This window comes from Pelophylax lessonae, assembly GCF_965119305.1.
Source record: "Pelophylax lessonae genome assembly, chromosome: 11".
Classification (NCBI taxonomy): domain Eukaryota; kingdom Metazoa; phylum Chordata; class Amphibia; order Anura; family Ranidae; genus Pelophylax; species Pelophylax lessonae.
Genome location: NC_138778.1, coordinates 170156386 through 170176384, shown reverse-complemented (window position 1 = coordinate 170176384; position 19999 = coordinate 170156386). Strand labels below are relative to the sequence as shown.

Here is a 19999-nt window from a genome sequence, read left to right as displayed (position 1 = left end):
ACTAATTTACTGAGTCTGTTTCATTGCAAGAAAATCAAATGCTGCTGTAATCATTTTATCGTTTTTTTTAAGATCTTTTTTCCTGGTAACCTCTATTTTGTTACTTGTGTTGGATATGATGGCAGTGCTGTAGGATTAAGGTGTTTTGTGGATTTCTTCAACATGTTTACGCTTCCACTTGCAGAAATTAAATTATACTTACTCTCTCTCACTGGCATGTTAGATAGTCATCCCATCTCACATTGATTCTTTTGGTGAGATTCCTGTGATTGGCTTCCTAGCCCTTTAAACTTGATGTGACCATTATGAAAGGCTACCACTCTGTTGAAGTTTTATTTATTTTACATAATGGAGAATGTAACAGGAGTAGCTGGAATACACAAAGGTAGCTAGGAACACCCAAATCTACCAGTTAGGCAGGAACAGAGTTATCATTATGGCAGGGAGATCCTATTGTTGGAATATCCAAGATCAATAAGAAGCTAGGGACTTGACTTGGCTTCAGAGACACCATCACATCACTTTTAGGTGGAATGATCCTTTAGTCATCTTCTATCCAAACTGATTCTAATATGGGCATCTGTATCACTGCCCTAGGGATGATTTATTATAATCTCCCACTGACTGCATGGTTTGCACCCTAGGGATGATTTTATTATAATCTCCCACTGACTGCATTACTTGTAACCCGGTGAGGAATTTCTTGGTGGTGCTGCACAACAAAAATAATAATAGAAGAATAAAAAAAAAATAAAAAACATTACTGTGGTGGACCACCTAGCACTCTGCTTTTGTGCTTCCGCAAAGATACAGTTTCTTACACTCTGGAACCAGGAACCAGTTATTATAGCCGAGCATTGCACCCAAGAACTAGACAACACTAGCTTGGGTGCAAACTGGAACTGACTATTTTGTAAATTCACACAGATTATATACCACACAAAATCGGGTAAGTATTCTAAACAAGGCAAACTGTAAACAGTAATATCATTAGCACATCTAAGGAACAGCTAAAATAAACATAAACAGTAATTTAAACAGTAAGCTAATTAACAACTAGTCACAAACCTAGGTGACTCAGGTCAGCGGCCATCAAGCGACCATCCAGACAGTTTGGCACCAGTATTAGGAAGACCCAGGGCTGTACAAATCTCATTAACCTGCTTTCTTTTCACATATATCTTCTCACTGAGTTTTAAGTTAGCAGAGACCAACATGACTTCCTTGACTGTTAACTGTGGTAATTTCATCTTGCATTATACAAACCCAATTCCAAAAAAGTTGGGACACTGTACAAATTGTGAGTAAAAAATGAATGGACTAATTTACAAATCTCACAAACTTATATTTTATTCACAATATAATATAGATAACATATTAAATATTGAAAGTGAGACATTTTGAAATGTCATGCTAAATATTGGCTCATTTTGGATTTCATGAGAGCTACACATTCCAAAAAAGTTGGGACAGGTAACAATAAGAGGCCGGAAAAGTTAAATGTGCATATAAGGAACAGCTGGAGGACCAATTTGCAATTTATTAGGTCAATTGGCAACATGATTGGGTATAAAAAGAGCCTTTAAGAGTGGCAGTGTCTCTCAGAAGTCAAGATGGGCAGAGGATCACCAATTCCCCCAATGCTGCGGTGAAAAATAGTGGAGCAATATCAGAAAGGAGTTTCTCAGAGAAAAATTGCAAAGAGTTTGAAGTTATCATCATCTTCAGTGCAGAATATCATCCAAAGATTCAGAGAATCTGGAACAATCTCTGTGCGTAAGGGTCAAGGCCGGAAAACCATACTGGATCTTCGGGCCCTTAGACGGCACTGCATCACATACAGGAATGCTACTGTAATGGAAATCACAACATGGGCTCAGGAATACTTCCAGAAAACATTGTCGGTGAACACAATCCACTGTGCCATTCTCCTTTGCCAGCTAAAACTCTATAGGCCAAAAAAGAAGCCATATCTAAACATGATCCAGAAGCGCAGGCGTTTTCTCTGGGCCAAGGCTCATTTAAAATGGACTGTGGCAAAGTGGAAAACTGTTCTGTGGTCAGTCGATTAAAAATTTGAAGTTCTTTTTGGAAAACCGGGACTCCATTTCATCCAGACTAAAGAGGACAAGGACAACCCAAGTTGTTATCAGCGCTCAGTTCAGAAGCCTGCATCTCTGATGGTATGGGGTTGCATGAGTGCCTGTGGCATAGGCAGCTTACACATCTGGAAAGGCACCATCAAAGCTGAAAGGTACATCGAAGTTCTAGAACAACATATGCTCCCATCCAGACGTTGTCTCTTTTAGGAAAGACCTTGCATTTTCCAACATGACAATGCCAGACCACATACTGCATCAATTACAACATCATGGCTGCGTAGATGAAGGATCCGGGTACTGAAATGGCCAGTCTGCAGTCCAGATCTTTCGCCCATAGAAAAAATTTGGCGCATCATAAAGAGGAAGATGCGACAAAGAAGACCTAAGACAGTTGAGCAACTAGAAGCCTGTATTAGACAAGAATGGGACAACATTCAGTGGTGGGATTCAAAAATTTTAGTAACCAGTTCTGACTTTCAATGCACAGTGACCAGCGTGCCCCCTTTCAATGCAGAATGACCAGCGTGCCCTCTTTCAATGCACAGTGACCAGCGTGCCCCCTTTCAATGCACAGTCACCAGCGTGCCCCTTTCAAAACAGTGACCATCCGCCCCCTTCAATGCATTGACCAGTGTGCCCCTTCAATGCAGTGACCAGCGTGCCCCCTTCAATGCAGTGACCAGCGTGCCCCCTTTCAATGCAGAGACCAGCGTGCCCCCTTTCAATGCAGAGACCAGCGTGCCCCTTTTCAATGCAGAGACCAGCGTGCCCCCTTTCAATGCAGAGACCAGCGTGCCCCCTTCAATGCAGAGATCATCGTGCCCCCTTTCAATGCAGAGTGAACAGCGTGCCAAGCCCCCCCCGAGACCAGTGCACTTACCTGTAGCAGCGGATTCTCTTCAGTCCCCGCGTCTCCTCGAGTCCTCAGTCCTCCCGCCTCCTCCTCGGCCAATGGCATGGGGTTTGCCTTTCGGCCAATCAGGAAATGGGTCTCAGACCCGCTTCCTGATTGGCCAGGAGGAGGATCCGTGTGACAATAGCGAATTTTCATTCGCTATTGTCACACAATGGGTGGGCCCGGGGCACACTGCTCTGCGCCCCGGGTCCACCCTTTGCTGGAGCCAAATTGTAATAGTCGGTGACTGGAGGAGAAAGGGGGTGTCGTCACAGGTGGCTAGATGCTAAGCAGCTCTAGCCTAACAACCAGTGCAGTGTGTGGGCTCTGGCCGCCTCCCCGCAGAGGGAGAGCGCCACTGCCGCGGCCACAGGCAGGGACAGAGGCAGAAAGAGCCAGAGCGGATGATACAGATAGTCACAGTAAGGCGGTTCGGCGAACTTCCAAATGTTTAGTAACCGGTTCTATGGAACCGGTGCGAACTGGCTGAATCCCACCACTGACAACATTCCTATTCCTAAACTTGAGCAACTTGTCTCCTCAGTCCCCAGACATTTGCAGTCTGTTATAAAAAGGAGAGGGGATGTCACACAGTGGTAAACATGGCCTTGTCCCAACTTTTTTGAGATGTGTTGATGCCATAAAAATGTAAAATCAACTTATTTTTCCCTTTAAAATGATACATTTTCTCAGTTTAAACATTTGATATGTCATCTATGTTGTATTCTGAATAAAATGTTGAAATTTGAACCTTCCACATCATTGCAATTCTGTTTTTATTCACAATTCGTACAGTTTCCCAACTTTTTAGAATCGGTTTTGTATAACAGCACATCTTCCTAAATGCTTGTAGCTCCCTCAAATGCCAGGGCCCATAGTCAGTAGGCAAGAGGCTACCCTGCAGTCCCCTCCAAAAGCTCTTGTCCCAGTTGGGTCTGTCACAGTTACTATGCAACGAGCTCAGAAGCATGGTCCCACTCTGTTTTTAAGGAAATGTATTACTTAGTGTTTTGATTTTCACAATCTGTTGATGGAAAATGGCTTTTCTAGGAAAAGATGCTCACCTTGGCTCCTACTAATCTAACTAAGAGTTGGTTGAGATACATTTAACTTTGCTTTGGTCATGGGACAGCAACTCTCTAAATGCAGTGTAGGGTCTCTTTCTTTTCAATTCCAATCAGAAAAGTCTTTAGTTCATTTCATGGCCAGGACTGACAACTGTGTATCAGTACCATTGTTCAATTTAATTTAACATTTGCATTTGTTGCAGGTAGGTGGTAATGTGGCAGGTAGCCATTTCAGCTTCAAACTCATCTGGGAAGAAGGGGATGATGAAGGCGATTGTCTACATTGGCGAGGAGGTGGATACCATCCAATCGAAGGTTTTCCTAATTGTGTCTTGACTGGAGGAGTAATAAATTTCTTCCTGGCCAAAACAGAGAGTGTTCTTGGTGTTGGATTTGACCCAAAGCTGAACAGAGTAGCACATACTGGTAATTACAGTGTTTTACATCCTCTTTTTTTATGTCCAGGAAAATCCATATTTCCAGTATAAATGATGTTCATCTTTATTATTCAATATGGTTGTAAATGTTTTGTCACTATAGAGTAAAAGAGAACAATATTAATTATTAAAATTGTTATATTTACCATAATTAATATTAATTATGAATAGAGTTGAGCGAACGCCTGGATGTCCGGGTTCGGCGGGTTCGACCGAACTTGAAAAAAAAGTCCAGGTTCGTGAACTGGACTTAACCCGAACTTTGCCCCGATCCCGAACCCCATTGAAGTCAATGGAGACCCGAACTTTTGAGCACTAAAATGGCTCTAAAATAAACATGGAAAGAGATAGAGGGCTGCAAATGGCAGCAAACTCATCTTAAGAGCATGGCAAGTGTTCTGCAAACAAATGTGGATAGGGAAATAACTTAAAATAACATAAAAACAGAAAAATAAAGAATATTCATCTTGAATGATGTAGGAGGAGGACGAGGCCCATATGGAGTAGGAGGATAGGGTGGCGGTGGATATGGCGGTGTAGGTGGAAGCGGCGGCAGCGGTGAAGGAGGAGGACGAGGCCCATATGGAGTAGGAGGTTGAGGTGGCGGTGGATGTGGCGATGTAGGTGGAAGTGGCGGTGGAGGAGGACGAGGTAGCCAACACTGGTTTTTGTTTTTAATTTTATTTCTTTTTAAATTAGGGTACACCCCAAAATAGTTATAAAGATCAAATACAACAATGGCTGGGTAAGGCCGGTATACATGTCTATTCTGCACATGGTATGGACAAGTCCTGTGGGATCCATGCCTGGTTCATTTTAATGAACGTGAGCCTGTTCACATTGGCTCTGGACAGGCGGCTGCACTTGTCTGTGATAATGCCCCCAGCCGTGCTAAATACACGTTCAGATAATACACTGGCTGCAGGGCAGGCCAGCACCTCCAAGGCGTAAAGGGCAAGCTCAGGCTATGTGCCCAATTTGGAGACCCAGAAGTTGAAGGGGGCAGACCCGTCATTCAGTACGTCTAGGCGTGTGCACACATACTGCTCCACCATGTTAGTGCTGGGTCATGGTGCTGCTGGTGGAGCTCCTGTTGCAAGGAGAGGACGTGGTCGTTCTGTGCCAGCTACACAAAACACCTTTCTCAGCTGCGAGTAGGCGACAGAACCTTACAGCAGTATTTGGCAGGGCCTAATGTGCCTCTACAAATGTTGAAGCCAGAACAAGTACCGGCGATAGTAGATTAGGTTGCTGACAGTGCCTCCAGTTCCTTCACATTGTCTCCCACCCAGTCTTCTGCTGAAAGGTCAGAGTTGGCACCTGCAGCCGATGTCTATCAATCTTTCACCTCACCCTCTTGCAAATCAGCCAAGTAGTCTGAGCCCCAAGTCATGCAGCAGTCTCTTCTTCTTTTTGATGACTCTGTTAGCATGGTTTCCCAGGGCCATCCACCTAGCCCTGCCCCAGAAGTGGAAGAGATTGAGTGCACCGATGCCCAACCACTTATGTCTCAAGATGAGTACATGGGAGGACCATCGCAGCACGTCTCGGATGATGACAAAACACAGGTGCCAACTGCTGCGTAATTCCGAATTGTGGAGACCGACAAGGGTTGCAGGGGTGAACACTGGGTGGAAGATGATGTGGAGGACGATGAGGTCCTCGACCCCACATGAATGAACGTCATGCAGGTGACCTGAGTAGTTTGGAGGAAGAGGCGGTGGCCGCACAGAGCCACCAGCACAGCAGAAGAGGGAGCAGGGTGCAAAAGCGGAGTGGCCATGCCCTAGACACTATGCCTGCTACTGCCCAACGCAGCAAGGGACTGAGCACACCAAAGCCAGCTCAAAGGAGTTCCCTAGCGTGGCAGTTCTTCAGAAAATGTGATGATGACAGGACACGAGTGGTTTGCACGCTGTGCAATCAGAGCCTGAAGCGAGGCATAAACCTTCTCAACCTGAGCACAACCTGCATGACCAGGCATCTAAGTGCAAAGCAGGAGCTGCAGTGGAGTAGACACCTCAAAAACCAAGAAAGGTCTCTGGCTCTTCCTGCTTCCTCTTCTGCTGCAGTCTCAGCCTCTTCATCCACCTCTGTAGTGAGATCAGCACCCCGTAAACAAAGGATCTGCCAGAAACACCACCACCTGGGTCACCAACAACCATCTCTACAATGTCCTGTGGAAGCGTTCAGCTTTCTATCTCTCAAACACTGGAGTGGAAGAGAAAGTACCCCCCTACCGACCCGTGATCCCTGGCCCTTAATTCCAGCATTTCAAAATTCCTGGCCTTTGAAATGCTGTCATTCCGTCTGGTGGAGACGCAGAGTTTTAAAAGCCTTATGGCGGTGGCTGTCCCACAGTACATCGTGGCAAGCCGCCACTACTTTTCCAGGCAAGCCATCCCTTCCCTGCACAACCAAGTGGGTGACAAAATCAGGTGTGCACTGCGCAACGCCATCTGTGGCAAAGTCCAGCTAACTACGGATATGTGGACCAGTAAGCGCGGTCAGGGACGTTATATCTCCCTAACAGCACGCTGGGTAAATGCAGTGGCGGCTGGGCCAGAGGCGGATAGCAGTTTGGAGTATGTCCTTCCACCACCGAGGATTGCAGTGAGCTTCAGTTTGCCTCCTGTTCCTAACTCCTCCTACTCCACTTCCTCATCCTCTACCGCCTCCTCATCCGGTCAGCGTAACACCTTCACCACCAACTTCAGCACAGCCAGGGGTAGCAGGCAGTTTTAAAACTTGCCTGTTTGGGGGAAAAACCACACACCGCGCAGGAGTTGTGAAGGGGCATTGAACAGCAGACCGATGAGTGGTTAGTGCCAGTGAGCCTCAAGCCCGGCCAGGTGGTTTGCGATAATGGGTGAAATCTCGTAGCAGCTCTGGGCCTAGCCGGTTTGACACACATCCCTTGCCTGGCGCATGTGCTGAATTTGGTGGTGCAGAGGTTCCTTAGAAATTACCCCGATATGTCAGAGCTGCTGCAGAAAGTGCGGGCCATCTGTGCGCACTTTTGGCGTTCTCACCCTGCTGCTGCTCGCCTGTCAGCGCTGCAGCGTAACTTCAGCCTTCCCGCTCACCACCTCATATGTGACATGCCCACAAGGTGGAACTCCACCTTGCACATGCTGGCCAGACTGTGCGAGCAGCAGCAGGCCATAGTGGAGTTTCAGCTGCAGCACACACGCATGAGTCGCTCTGCGGAACAGCACCACTTCACCACCAGAAACTGGGCCTCCATGCGAGACCTGTGTGCTTTGTTGCGCTGTAACATATGCAGACTAGGCCGCAATGTAATATTTTTTCCCTAAATGGGTGTTTATTGAATAGTGGAATAGAACAACAGTATCCAAAGGGTGTATCTCACAGTAAAATATGCAGACTAGGCCGCAATGTAATATTTTTTCCCTAAATGGGTGTTTATTGAATAGCGGAATAGAACAACAGTATCCAAAGGGTGTATCTCACAGTAAAATATGCAGACTAGGCCTCAATGTAATATTTTTTCCCTAAATGGGTGTTCATTGAATAGCGGAATAGAACAACAGTATCCAAAGGGTGTATCTCACAGTAAAATATGCAGACTAGGCCGCAATGTAATATTTTTTCCCTAAATTGGTGTTTACTGAATAGCGGAATAGAACAACCGTATAGAAAAGGTGTATCTCACAGTAAAATATGCAGACTAGGCCGCAAATTATTATTTTTTTCCCCTAAATGGGTTTGTATTGCAAAGCGGAATACAACAGTATGCAATGGGTGTATCTCACTGTAACATATTCAGCCTAGGCCGCAATTAACTTTTTTTTCCCCTAAATGGGTTGTTATTGCAATGCGCAACACAACAGTATGCAATGGGTGTATCTCACTGTAACATATGCAGACAGGGCTGCAATTAACTTTTTTTTTCCCTAAATGGGTTGTTATTGCAATGCGCAACACTACAGTATGCAAAGGGTATATCTCACTGTAACATATGCAGACAGGGCCGCAATTAACTCCCCCCCTAAATGGGTTTCTATTGCAATGCGCAACTCAACAGTATGCAATGGGTGTATCTCACTGTAACATATGCAGACAGGGCCGCAATTAACTTTTTTTCCCCCTAAATGGGTTTTTATTGCAAAGCGGAATACAACAGTATGCAATGGGTGTATCTCACTGTCCCATATGCAGACAGGGCCGCAATTAACTCCCCCCCCCCCCTAAATGGGTTTATATTGCAATGCGCTACACCACAGTATGCAATGGGTGTATCTCACTGTAACATATGCAGACAGGGCCGCAATTAACTTTGTTTTCCCCCTAAATGGGTTTTTTTGCAAAGCGGAATACAACAACAGTATGCAATGGGTGTATCTCACTGTAACATATGAATGAAAAGCTGAAAAATAATTGTCCCCTTAATTGGTGCTTGTTGAATAGCAGATTTGAAATGCAGTGTCTGTCTAAACGCTGTAAGTCACGGTAAAATATGAAGGAAAAAAGTTTTTATCTTTTTTAAATGCAGATTAAGCAGACACATATGTACTGAGGTTGCAGGAAATGGCCGCTACACACCGCACGCCTAACAGGTTGGATACTGTTGTTGTTCTCTTCCGCTATTGAATAAAAATAACCCATTTGAATGAAAAACTGAAAAATATTTTTTTTTTCCCTAAATACTGAAAAATAATTATTTTCCCCTTACATTGGTGCTTTTTGAAGAGCAGGTTAGAAAATCAGTGTCTGTCTGACTGTATGTCAAAGTTAAATATGAAGGAAAAAAAATGTTTTCTTTTTTAAATGCAGATTAAGCAGACACATGTGCACTGAGCTTGCATTAAATGTGCAGCACCGCACGCCTAACAGACTGATAAAAGTTTTTTTTTCCTCATTTCTCCTCCTCACTGGGCTCAGGTAAGGGCATAAAGATTGTGCACTGCACCCCCACACAATACAATCAATGTAGATCACTGTCTGATTAAAGAACATTGTTCCTATGCTTTCCCTCAAAGCAATCTCCAGCCTGACCCTACAGTAATCTCCTATCTCTCCCTCCGGGCAAAAAGATTGTGTACTGCACCCCCACACAATCAAATCAATGTAGATCGCTGTCTGATTAAAGAAGATTGTTCCTATCTATGCTTTCCCTCAAAGCAATCTCCAGCCTGACCCTACAGTAATCTCCTATCTCTCCCTCAGGGCATAAAGATCGTGCACTACACTCCCACACAATACAATCAATGTAGATCGCTGTCTGATTAAAGAAGATTGTTCCTATGCTTTCCCTCAAAGCAATCTCCAGCCTCGCCCTACAGTAGTACTATGGTAAAGGCATGTCACAGGTCATGTCACAGGTCATGTCACAGGCATGTCACAGGTCATGTCACAGGTCATGGTACAGGCATGTCACAGGTCATGTCACAGGCATGTCACAGGTCATGGCACAGGCATGTCACAGGTCATCTTACAGGCATGTCACAGGTCATGGCACAGGCATGTCACAGGTCATGTCACAAGCATGTCACAGGTCATGTCACAGGCATGTCACAGGTCATGTCACAGGCATGTCACAGGTCATGTCACAGGCATGTCACAGGTCATGTCACAGGTCATGTCACAGGCCATGTCACAGGCCATGTCACAGTCATGTCACAGGTCATGTCACAGGTCATGTCACAGTCATGTCACAGTCATGTCACAGGTCATGTCACAGTCATGTCACAGGTCATGTCACCGGTCATGTCACAGGCATGTCACAGGTCATGTCACAGGTCATGTCACAGGTCATGTCACAGGCCATGTCACAGGCCATGTCACAGTCATGTCACAGGTCATGTCACAGGTCATGTCACAGTCATGTCACAGGTCATGTCACCGGTCATGTCACAGGCATGTCACAGGTCATGTCACAGGTCATGTCACAGGTCATGTCACAGGTCAGGTCACAGGTCATGTCACAGGTCAGGTCACAGGTCATGGCATCGCTGCAGTGGCTTCAATCCCTTACCTGCTCTCCTGGGCTGGCTCGCTGACTCGACCGTGATAGTCACTCCACACTCACGCTGCCTGCGAGACATCCACGGCGGCTGCTCCTCTCCTCGAGTCCTCTTCGTGCTGACGGCGGCGGGAACCGGCGGGAAGGTGAGCTGCTTCTCCTCTCCTTGAGTCGAGACTCCTCTTCGTTCTGCCTCGGCGGGAACGGTCCGGCGGGAAAGTGAGAGGCTTCTCCTCTCCTCGAGTCGAGACTCCTCTTCGTTCTGCGGCGGCGGGAACGGTCCGGCGGGAAGGTGAGCGGCTTCTCCTCTCCTCGAGACGAGTGACTCCTCTCCTCTTCATTCTGCGGTGACAGGAACCGGCGGGAAGGTGAGCAGCGCCGGCTTCTCCTCTCCTCGAGACTCCTCTTCATTCTGCGGCGGGAGGAAGGTGACCGGGCGGTGACGGTGAGTGACTGATGCACGCACCGGCACCTCCCCCTTTGGTTTGGGGGAGTCCCACTTCGTTTTTGTTTTCTGAAAGTACTGTCCTTTTAAGGTAAACAAAAAGCATGGGATTCACCTCAAAATCCATACCAGACGCTTATCCAGTGGTATGGATACCAAATACAGACCAGCCATTTGTCATTAACCACTTCAACCACAGAAGGTTTTACCCTCTTGATGACCAGGCCATTTTTTGCAATACGGCTCTGCGTTGTTTTAACTGATAATTGTGCAGTCGTGCAACTTTGTACCCAAATAAAATTGATGCCCTTTTTTTCCAAAAAATAGAGCTTTCATTTGGTGGTATTTGATCACTTCTCAGATTTTTATTTTTTGCGCTATAAACAAAAAAAGAGCGACAATTTTGAAAAAAAAAAACCCAATATTTTTTACTTTCTGCTATAAAACACATCTAATAAAAAATCTATTTTCTTTATCAGTTTAGACCAATATGTGTATATTGATTGTTTTGCGTAAAAGTTATCTCATCTACAAACTATGGGATAGATTTATGGATTTTTTTTTTTCATTGTTTTTATTAGTAATGGCGGCGATCAGCAATTTTTAGCAGGACTTTGACATTGCAGCGGACAAATCTGACACTAAGTGACACTTTTTGGGGACCAGTAACACTAATACAGTGATCCTTGCTTAAAAAAATGCACTGTCTCTGTATTGATGATGAATCAGGGGAGATCAAAGAGTTAACTGTGCTCTTAAGGAGTGCTTTCTAACTGTGTGGGGGATGGACTAACTGCAGAAAGAGCGAGGTCTGTGATCCTGAGGAACACAAGATCTCTCTCTTCCTATCTGACAGAACGATGGTCTGCCTTGTTTACATTGGCAGACCACCTTTCTGTAATTTCTCTGAACGATCGCAGGTGGCCGGCAGCCATCAGAGCACCCAGACCCTCTGATTGGCTCCCGCTGAATTGCTCCCGCTGTGTCCAATCACAGTGGGAGCGCGTGCCCCCTAGAACCGATGAAAACAACCTTGTACAAGTACATGCAGGATCATTTGCGCTTAAGGGCTGCCTTGCCGCAGTAAATGTACATGGGGCGGTCCTTAAGAGGTTAAAAAGTAATACAAGGATTCCCTCAAACATGTTATTTAATGGAATTGTGTATTTTTAATATTACCCTATTAAAGCACTTGCCGACTAGCCACTGTTTTTATACTGCGGCAGGTCGGCTGTACGTCGTACGTCATTTCGTGTAGCAGTTAGTGGGGGCACGCTGGTGCTGCCTGAGGCACAAGCATATGCCGATTGGCTGGAAGGGGAGCCAGTCAGTGGGTCTAGCGAACACGCTGCAATCGCTCCCCATAGGGACAGAACGGCGGTCTGCTGATGTAAACACGGCACACCGATGCTCTGTCAGTGATGAACACAAGGATCTTATTTAGGAACACAGATCTCTTTGTTCATCTAGTGTGCCCATCCCCCACACAGTTAGAAAGCATCCCCTAGGGACACACTTAACCCTTTGATCGCTCCTGGTGTTAACCCTTTCCCTGCCAGTGTCATTAGTACAGTAACAGAGCATATTTTTAGCACTGATTACTGTAGTAATGTCACTGGTCCCCCCAAAAGTGTCAGTTAGGTGTCCGATTTGTCCGGCAAAGTCGCAGTCCTGATAAAAATCGCTGATTGCTGCCATTACGCGATACCTTTGGGCAAACCAATCAATATACACTTATTGGTATTTTGTTAATAAATACAGTGGGTACGGAAAGTATTCAGACCCCCTTAAATTTTTCACTCTTTGTTATATTGCAGCCATTTGCTAAAATCATTTAAGTTCATTCTTCTTCCTCATGAATGTACAGATAGCACCCCATACTGACAGAAAAACACAGAATTGTTGACATTGTTGCAGATTTATTAAAAAAGAAAAACTGAAATATCACATGGTCCTAAGTATTCAGACCCTTTGCTCAGTATTTAGTAGAAGCCCCCTTTTGATCTAATACAGCCAGGAGTCTTTTTGGGAAAGATGCAACAAGTCTTTCACACCTGGATTTGGGGATCCTCTGCCATTCCTCCTTGCAGATCCTCTCCAGTTCTGTCAGGTTGGATGGTAAACGTTGGTAGACAGCCATTTTTAGGTCTCTCCAGAGATGCTCAATTGGGTTTAAGTCAGGGCTCTGGCTGGGCCATTCAAGAACAGTCACGGAGTTGTTGTGAAGCCACTCCTTCATTATTTTAGCTGTGTGCTTAGGGTCATTGTCTTGTTGGAAGGTAAACCTTCGGCCCAGTCTGAGGTCCAGAGCACTCTGGAGAAGGTTTTTGTCCAGGATATCCCTGTACTTGGCCGCATTCATCTTTCCCTCGATTGCAACCAGTCGTCCTGTCCCTGCAGCTGAAAAACACCCCCACAGCATGATGCTGCCACCACCATGCTTCACTGTTGGGACTGTATTGGACCGGTGATGAGCAGTGCCTGGTTTTCTCCACACGTACCGCTTAGAATTAAGGCCAAAAAGTTCTATTTTGGTCTCATCAGACCAGAGAATCTTATTTCTCACCATCTTGGAGTCCTTCAGGTGTTTTTTAGCAAACTCCATGCGGGCTTTCATGTGTCTTACACTGAGGAGAGGCTTCCGTCGGGCCACTCTGCCATAAAGCCCCGACTGGTGGAGGGCTGCAGTGATGGTTGACTTTCTACAACTTTCTCCCATCTCCTGACTGCATCTCTGGAGCTCAGCCACAGTGATCTTTGGGTTCTTCTTTACCTCTCTCACCAAGGCTCTTCTCCCCCGATAGCTCAGTTTGGCCGGACGGCCAGCTCTAGGAAGGGTTCTGGTCGTCCCAAACGTCTTCCATTTGAGGATTATGGAGGCCACTGTGCTCTTAGGAACCTTAAGTGCAGCAGAAATCTTTTTGTAACCTTGGCCAGATCTGTGCCTTGCCACAATTCTGTCTCTGAGCTCTTCAGGCAGTTCCTTTGACCTCATGATTCTCATTTGCTCTGACAAGCATTGTGATCTGGAAGGTCTTATATAGACAGGTGTGTGGCTTTCCTAAGTCCAATCAGTATAATCAAACACAGCTGGACTCAAATGAAGGTGTAGAACCATCTCCAGGATGATCAGAAGAAAGAAATCAGAAGTTAAATATATGAGTGTCACAGCAAAGGGTCTGAATACTTAGGACCATGTGATATTTCAGTTTTTCTTTTTTAATAAATCTGCAACAATGTCAACAATTCTGTGTTTTTCTGTCAGTATGGGGTGCTATGTGTACATTCATGAGGAAGAAGAATTAACCTAAATGATTTTAGCAAATGGCTGCAATATAACAAAGAGTGAAAAATTTAAGGGGGTCTGAATACTTTCCGTACCCACTGTATATGTAGCAGAATACATATTAGCCCAAATTGATGAAAAAAATTGAATTTTTTTTCTTGGGAATGTTTTATAACAGAAATAAAAAATATTGTGTTTTGAGGGGGTGTGGCCAGCGCGGGACCGGGATGGACGCTTGATTCCTCGCTCCGGCACCAGGCGATTGAATCCAGCGCCATCCTCAGCCACTCGGACAGGATCCTTCCTCAATCCCCGCTCCGACACAGCACAGCATACGCCCGCAATGTCTCGAAAAAGAAAGGAGGAGAAAGGACAGAAGAAATTAACAGCGTTCTTCCCGCCGCCACCTCGGGGCGGTCGACAAGATGGCGCCGGCGACCCGGGCCTTGCCACCTTGGAGAGGCAGCGGGATCACTATACAGACCGCCCGGAAGATTTACCGCGCAGCAGCAGGTACTCTCTCCCCACATGTATCGGAGCCCTCCAGCCCTTCATGCGGCAGCCCTGCTAAATCTAAGATGAGGCTGGAACGCCCTGACAAGGCCTCAGCTCCTGGGAACCTCTCCCATAGCTGCTTTTCCCACTGCAGGCCAACCTATCCTGGACACTGCTCACCCTCCATACCTCCCTACAATCCGATATTATGACACTCGCTAATAGATTCACTGCAGAAGTCCACTCTTTGGGAGACAGGGTTCACAATGTAGAATCCTCAGTATCTGATTTGATTACTACTATCAATGACTTGGTAGAAGCACATGAAGAGAATGTTGAAGAGCGACATTGGTTCAAAGCGAAGCTTGCTGATCTGGAGGATCGCTCCAGAAGAAACAATCTTAAAATCCGGGGCATCCCTGAAACCGTGCAACCTGCTGAGCTACACAAATTTGCCCTTGATGTTTTCTCTGCTATCCTCCCTGGAGCGACCCCCCCTGGAGTTCACCATCGACCGCATCCACAGGGTCCCAAAGAACCCATTTCTCCCTCAACAAAGCCTCGCAATACCTTACTGCGAGTGCACTTCTACCAAACAAAAGAAGCCATTCTCGCCAAATCTAGATCACTAGGCCAGCTTCCTGACCCTTATTCCACTATTCAAATCTCTGCTGACCTGTCCAAACACACTCTGGATTTGAGAAGACAACTATCCACTATCCTGAAAGCCCTGCGAAATCACAATCTCCCTTATAAATGGAAGCACCCTTCAAAGATTGTGGTGGAGAGGAATGGAGTATCTCACTCCGTCACTACACTGGATAGAGGCATATCCCTGCTTCAATCTTGGGGTATCATCCCTGAACTAGCTCCTGTCTGCACCCACAGGGACTTTCCCACTGTACTCACAGCATCATGCTCGAAGAAAAGAAAAGGGGTCCTGATAGCAATCCACAAATCACTAGACTTTCGCCTCATAACAAAAGTAGCAGACCCCAATGGCAGATATCTCATTGTTGTTTGTACTATAGATGGCTGCACTATGACTCTGGTTTCGATATACGTTCCCAATATTCATCAAATCCAGTTCTTAAACCGCACGATCAAAAAAATTCGCTCAACCCAGAAGGGACCACTAATACTTTGTGGAGACTTCAACTTACCGCCCAACAGACCTATGGACATTTCAGCTAGGGTCACCAGGCACCACCAGACCCTACAAGGTTTTATGCATAGAAACAACCTTTTGGATGTGTGGAGGTGCCACCACCCCTCCGACCGAGAGTACTCTCACCATTCTGCAGTTCACAATACTTACTCTCGCATTGATGTAATACTAACTGATAAAATGTTCCTTCAGAGGACCGCGGACTCCGAGATAGCCCCAATTACAAGGTCAGATCACGCTCCTGTAAGCATTTCGAAAACACTCTCGCCTACAGTTCTCACACAAAAACCTTGGCGGGCGAGGGCTGATATCCTAAAACGTCTAGAAAATGCTGATTTTCTCCCAAACTCAGTAACGGAATTTTTCCGAGACAATGTGGGGTCAGTATCGGAGTCAGCGACTCTCTGGAATGCCCATAAGGCATACAGTAGGGGGGTATTGATTCAATTGCAACATAGGACAAACAAGAAACTGTTGCAACATATAGACAGAGTAACCCATGAAATAACTTCCATAGAATCCCTGAACCAAACCAATCCCTCTGCTGACCTAAAAAAGAAACTCATGACACTCAGACAAGAACTCAGGTCGTACCTACTTGACACTTACAAAAATCCGAAGCCAAATACTTTGCCCCTAGTAACAAGGCAGGTAAATTGTTAGCCGCCAAACGAAAGGGCCAACGTACTAAAAACAAAATGAAATCCATCATACATCCGACCACGGGCGATTTATTACACGAACCTAGAGATACTGCAAATGCCTTCAGTAGTTACTATGACTCCTTGTACAACCTTCAGACTTCCCTAAACACATCCCCCACCCCAGAACTCATCAATACATTTCTCGATACCATAGCCCTCCCTACCCTATCACCTGCACAAGCTGCACGACTTCACGATAAAGGAGATATATACTGCCATTGAATCCTTACCTACTGGAAAATCCCCAGGTCCAGATGGCATTATTAACGAATATTATAAGCTATTGAAAGAGACCCTTGCACCATACCTCTGTGCAGTCTTTAACGATGCCGCCTCTTCATCCATGTTCCTGGCAGAAATGCTTAAGGCAACCGTAATAAAACTCTACCTAAACCAGGCAAAGAACCTAATTCCCCACAAAACTTCCACCCAATATCACTGCTTAACACAGACTTTAAAATATATGCAAAAACTGTAGTTTATAGACTGATGCCAATTTTACCGCAACTTATACACAGAGATCAAATGGGATTCACCAAAGGTAGGCAGTCAGCACAGTGCCATCTTAAGAGCCTTATAGGCCCCCGGGCAATGCAGTGCACTGGGGCCCTGCCTACACAATCACCCACGAGAATAAAAATGCAAATTATCGATAAGGCAATATTTATTGGTACCTCCAACAAAATCAGTGTTTAAACATTAACACAACGTTTGGACAATATAAGGATGTACAGGACATTATAAGGATGTACAGGACTCATATAGGATAGCACACATAGGATGTACATGGCAGGTATAGGATGGCACAGACAGAGGATGTACATGGCAGGTATGGGATGGCACACAGAGGATTTACAGGAAAGATATAGGATGGCACATAGATGATGGCATACAGAGGATGTACATGGCAGGTATAGGCTGGCAAACAGAGGATGTACATGGCAAGTATACAATGGCACACCGAGGATGTACATGGCAAGTATAGGATGGCACACAGAGGATGCACATGGCAGGTAAAGGATGGCACAGACAGAGGATGTACATGGCAGGTATAGGATGGCACAGACAGAGGATGTACATGGCAAGTATAGGATGGCACACAGAGGATGGCACACAGAGGATGTACATGGCAGGTAAAGGATGGCACAGTCAGAGGATGTACATGGCAGGTATAGGATGGCACACAGAGGATGAACATGGCAAGTATAGGATGGCACTCAGAGGATGTACATGGCAGGTAAAGGATGGCACAGACAGAGGATGTACATGGCAGGTCTAGGATGGCACAGACAGAGGATGTACATGGCAAGTATAGGATGGCACACAGAGGATGGCACACAGGGGATGTACATGGCAGGTAAAGGATGGCACAGACAGAAGATGTACATGGAAGGTATAGGATGGCACACAGAGAATGTTCATGGCACACAGAGGATGGCACACATAGGATGTACATGGCACACAGAGGGTGGCACACAGATGATGGCACACAGAGGATGTACATGGCGCACAGAGGATGGAACACAGAGGATGTACATGGCGCACAGAGGAGGTCACACATAGGATGTACATGGCACACAGAGGGTGGCACACAGAGACTGGCACACATAGGATGTACATGGCACACAGAGGATGGAACACAGAGGATGTACATGGCACACAGAGGAGGTCACACAAAGGATGTACATGGCACCCAGAGGATGGCACACATAGGATGTACATGGCACACAGAGGATGGCACACAGAGGATGTACATGGCACTCAGAGAATGGCACACAGAGTATGTACATGCCACACAGAGGATGTACATGGCACACAGAGGATGTACATGGTACACAGGAGGTGGCACACAGAGGATGTACATGGCACACAGCGGATGGCACACAGAAGATGTACATGGCACACAGAGGATGTACATGGCACACAGGATGGCACACAGAGGATGTACATGGCACACAGGATGGCACACAGAGGATGTACATGGCACACAGGATGGCACACAAAGGATGGAGAGAGGTAGAGAGAAAAATCAAGCAGCCTGCAGCAGTCTGATTACCTTCCACAGCAGCACAGCACATGAAGGGAGGAGGTGGGTGGAGCCATTCTAGGGGTGGAGGAGGACGAGCCGAGGAGGATCCTCTTCCCTGTGCATGCTGGGTCCCTCTGCTCAGGACATCACTGGTTGCTAGATGCCATTCGGCTGGACTTCCTAGTAACCAGTGCAGCAGAGACTCAGAGCCAGAGCAAAGCACCCGGCACCCGTTCCCAGGGGACAAACTGGTCTGGGGGGGGCCTAGACCACCAGGTAAACTAATCTGGCCTGGGGGGGACAGATCATTGACACCCTGTGTGTGGGGCCCCTTGGCAAGTGGGGCCCCTGGGCACCCGCCGGGCATGCCCATTCGGAAAGACGGCCCTGAGTCAGCAGATGCAACAAGGAGGATCTTTAATATAATACATGCCTCAGATACCACCAGAACGCCTTCTCTGCTTCTATCATTAGACGCAGAGAAGGCGTTCTAAAGGGTCCATTGGGGATATCTTCGAGAGGTGCTTAGGCGCTTCGGGCATAGATGGAAGACTGCACTCGGCCATACTTGCTTTGTATACGCACCCCTCTGCCCAAGTACTAATAGATAACTTGCTGTCCAGACCATTCAAAATTAAGAATGGTACAAGACAAGGATGTCCCCTCTCTCCCCTTATCTTTAATCTGGCTATCGAGCCCTTAGCCCAGAAAATACGCTCAGATCCACACATTGCAGGCATCAGTGTAGGCACACAGGAACATCGAATTAGCCTATTCGCAGATGACGTTATTCTGATGATCTCCAATACCACTGCATCCCTTCCCAGGATTAAAAACATCCTCTCAGAGTTCGAAGCGATCTCTCAGTATAAAGTGAATGAAGCTAAATCCCACATTCTAGACCTAGGGGTGGATGGCATAACTAGAAATCTTCTCACACACTCTTTTCCATATAAATGGACCGATGCAGGTATCACATACCTAGGTATAACTCTCACTAGATCTACAAAACACCTATTCCAAGCCAATTATGCCCCCTTTAAATCCCAAATGTCTAAGGAACTACAGCCTCTATCCAAATTTGAACTCACATGGTCAGGAAGGTTAGCAGCCTTTAAGATGTGCACCTTGCCCAAATTACTATATCTCTATAGGTCCCTGCCCATACCCATTCCCAAATCCTTCACACACTCACTACAGTCCCTGCTGTCCCGATATTTATGGCAGGGTAAAAAAGCCAGGTGCGCTCGGTTCACCTTAATGAAAACTAAATATATGAAGGGAGCCTCTATGCCAAACTTAGAGGAGTAACTACTTAGCAACTATACTATCACAACTACGTACGTGGTTCCAGAACTCCCCGGATAATCTCTGGGGACATATAG

At 46.2% G+C, this 19999-nt stretch overlaps 1 protein-coding gene across 1 annotated transcript in view; it reads left to right on the top strand.

Annotated features, from left to right (window-relative positions):
- The window catches only part of LOC309567478 (beta-1,4 N-acetylgalactosaminyltransferase 2-like), a gene marked incomplete at both ends in the record, with an annotated part of 143029 nt that overhangs the window by 109523 nt on the left and 13507 nt on the right, over positions 1 to 19999 (top strand). Inside the window, one exon of the mRNA XM_082272867.1 lies at positions 4268 to 4490. Coding sequence (XP_082128993.1) covers positions 4268 to 4490 — 223 coding nt within the window. The remainder of the gene's footprint in view (positions 1 to 4267; positions 4491 to 19999) is intronic.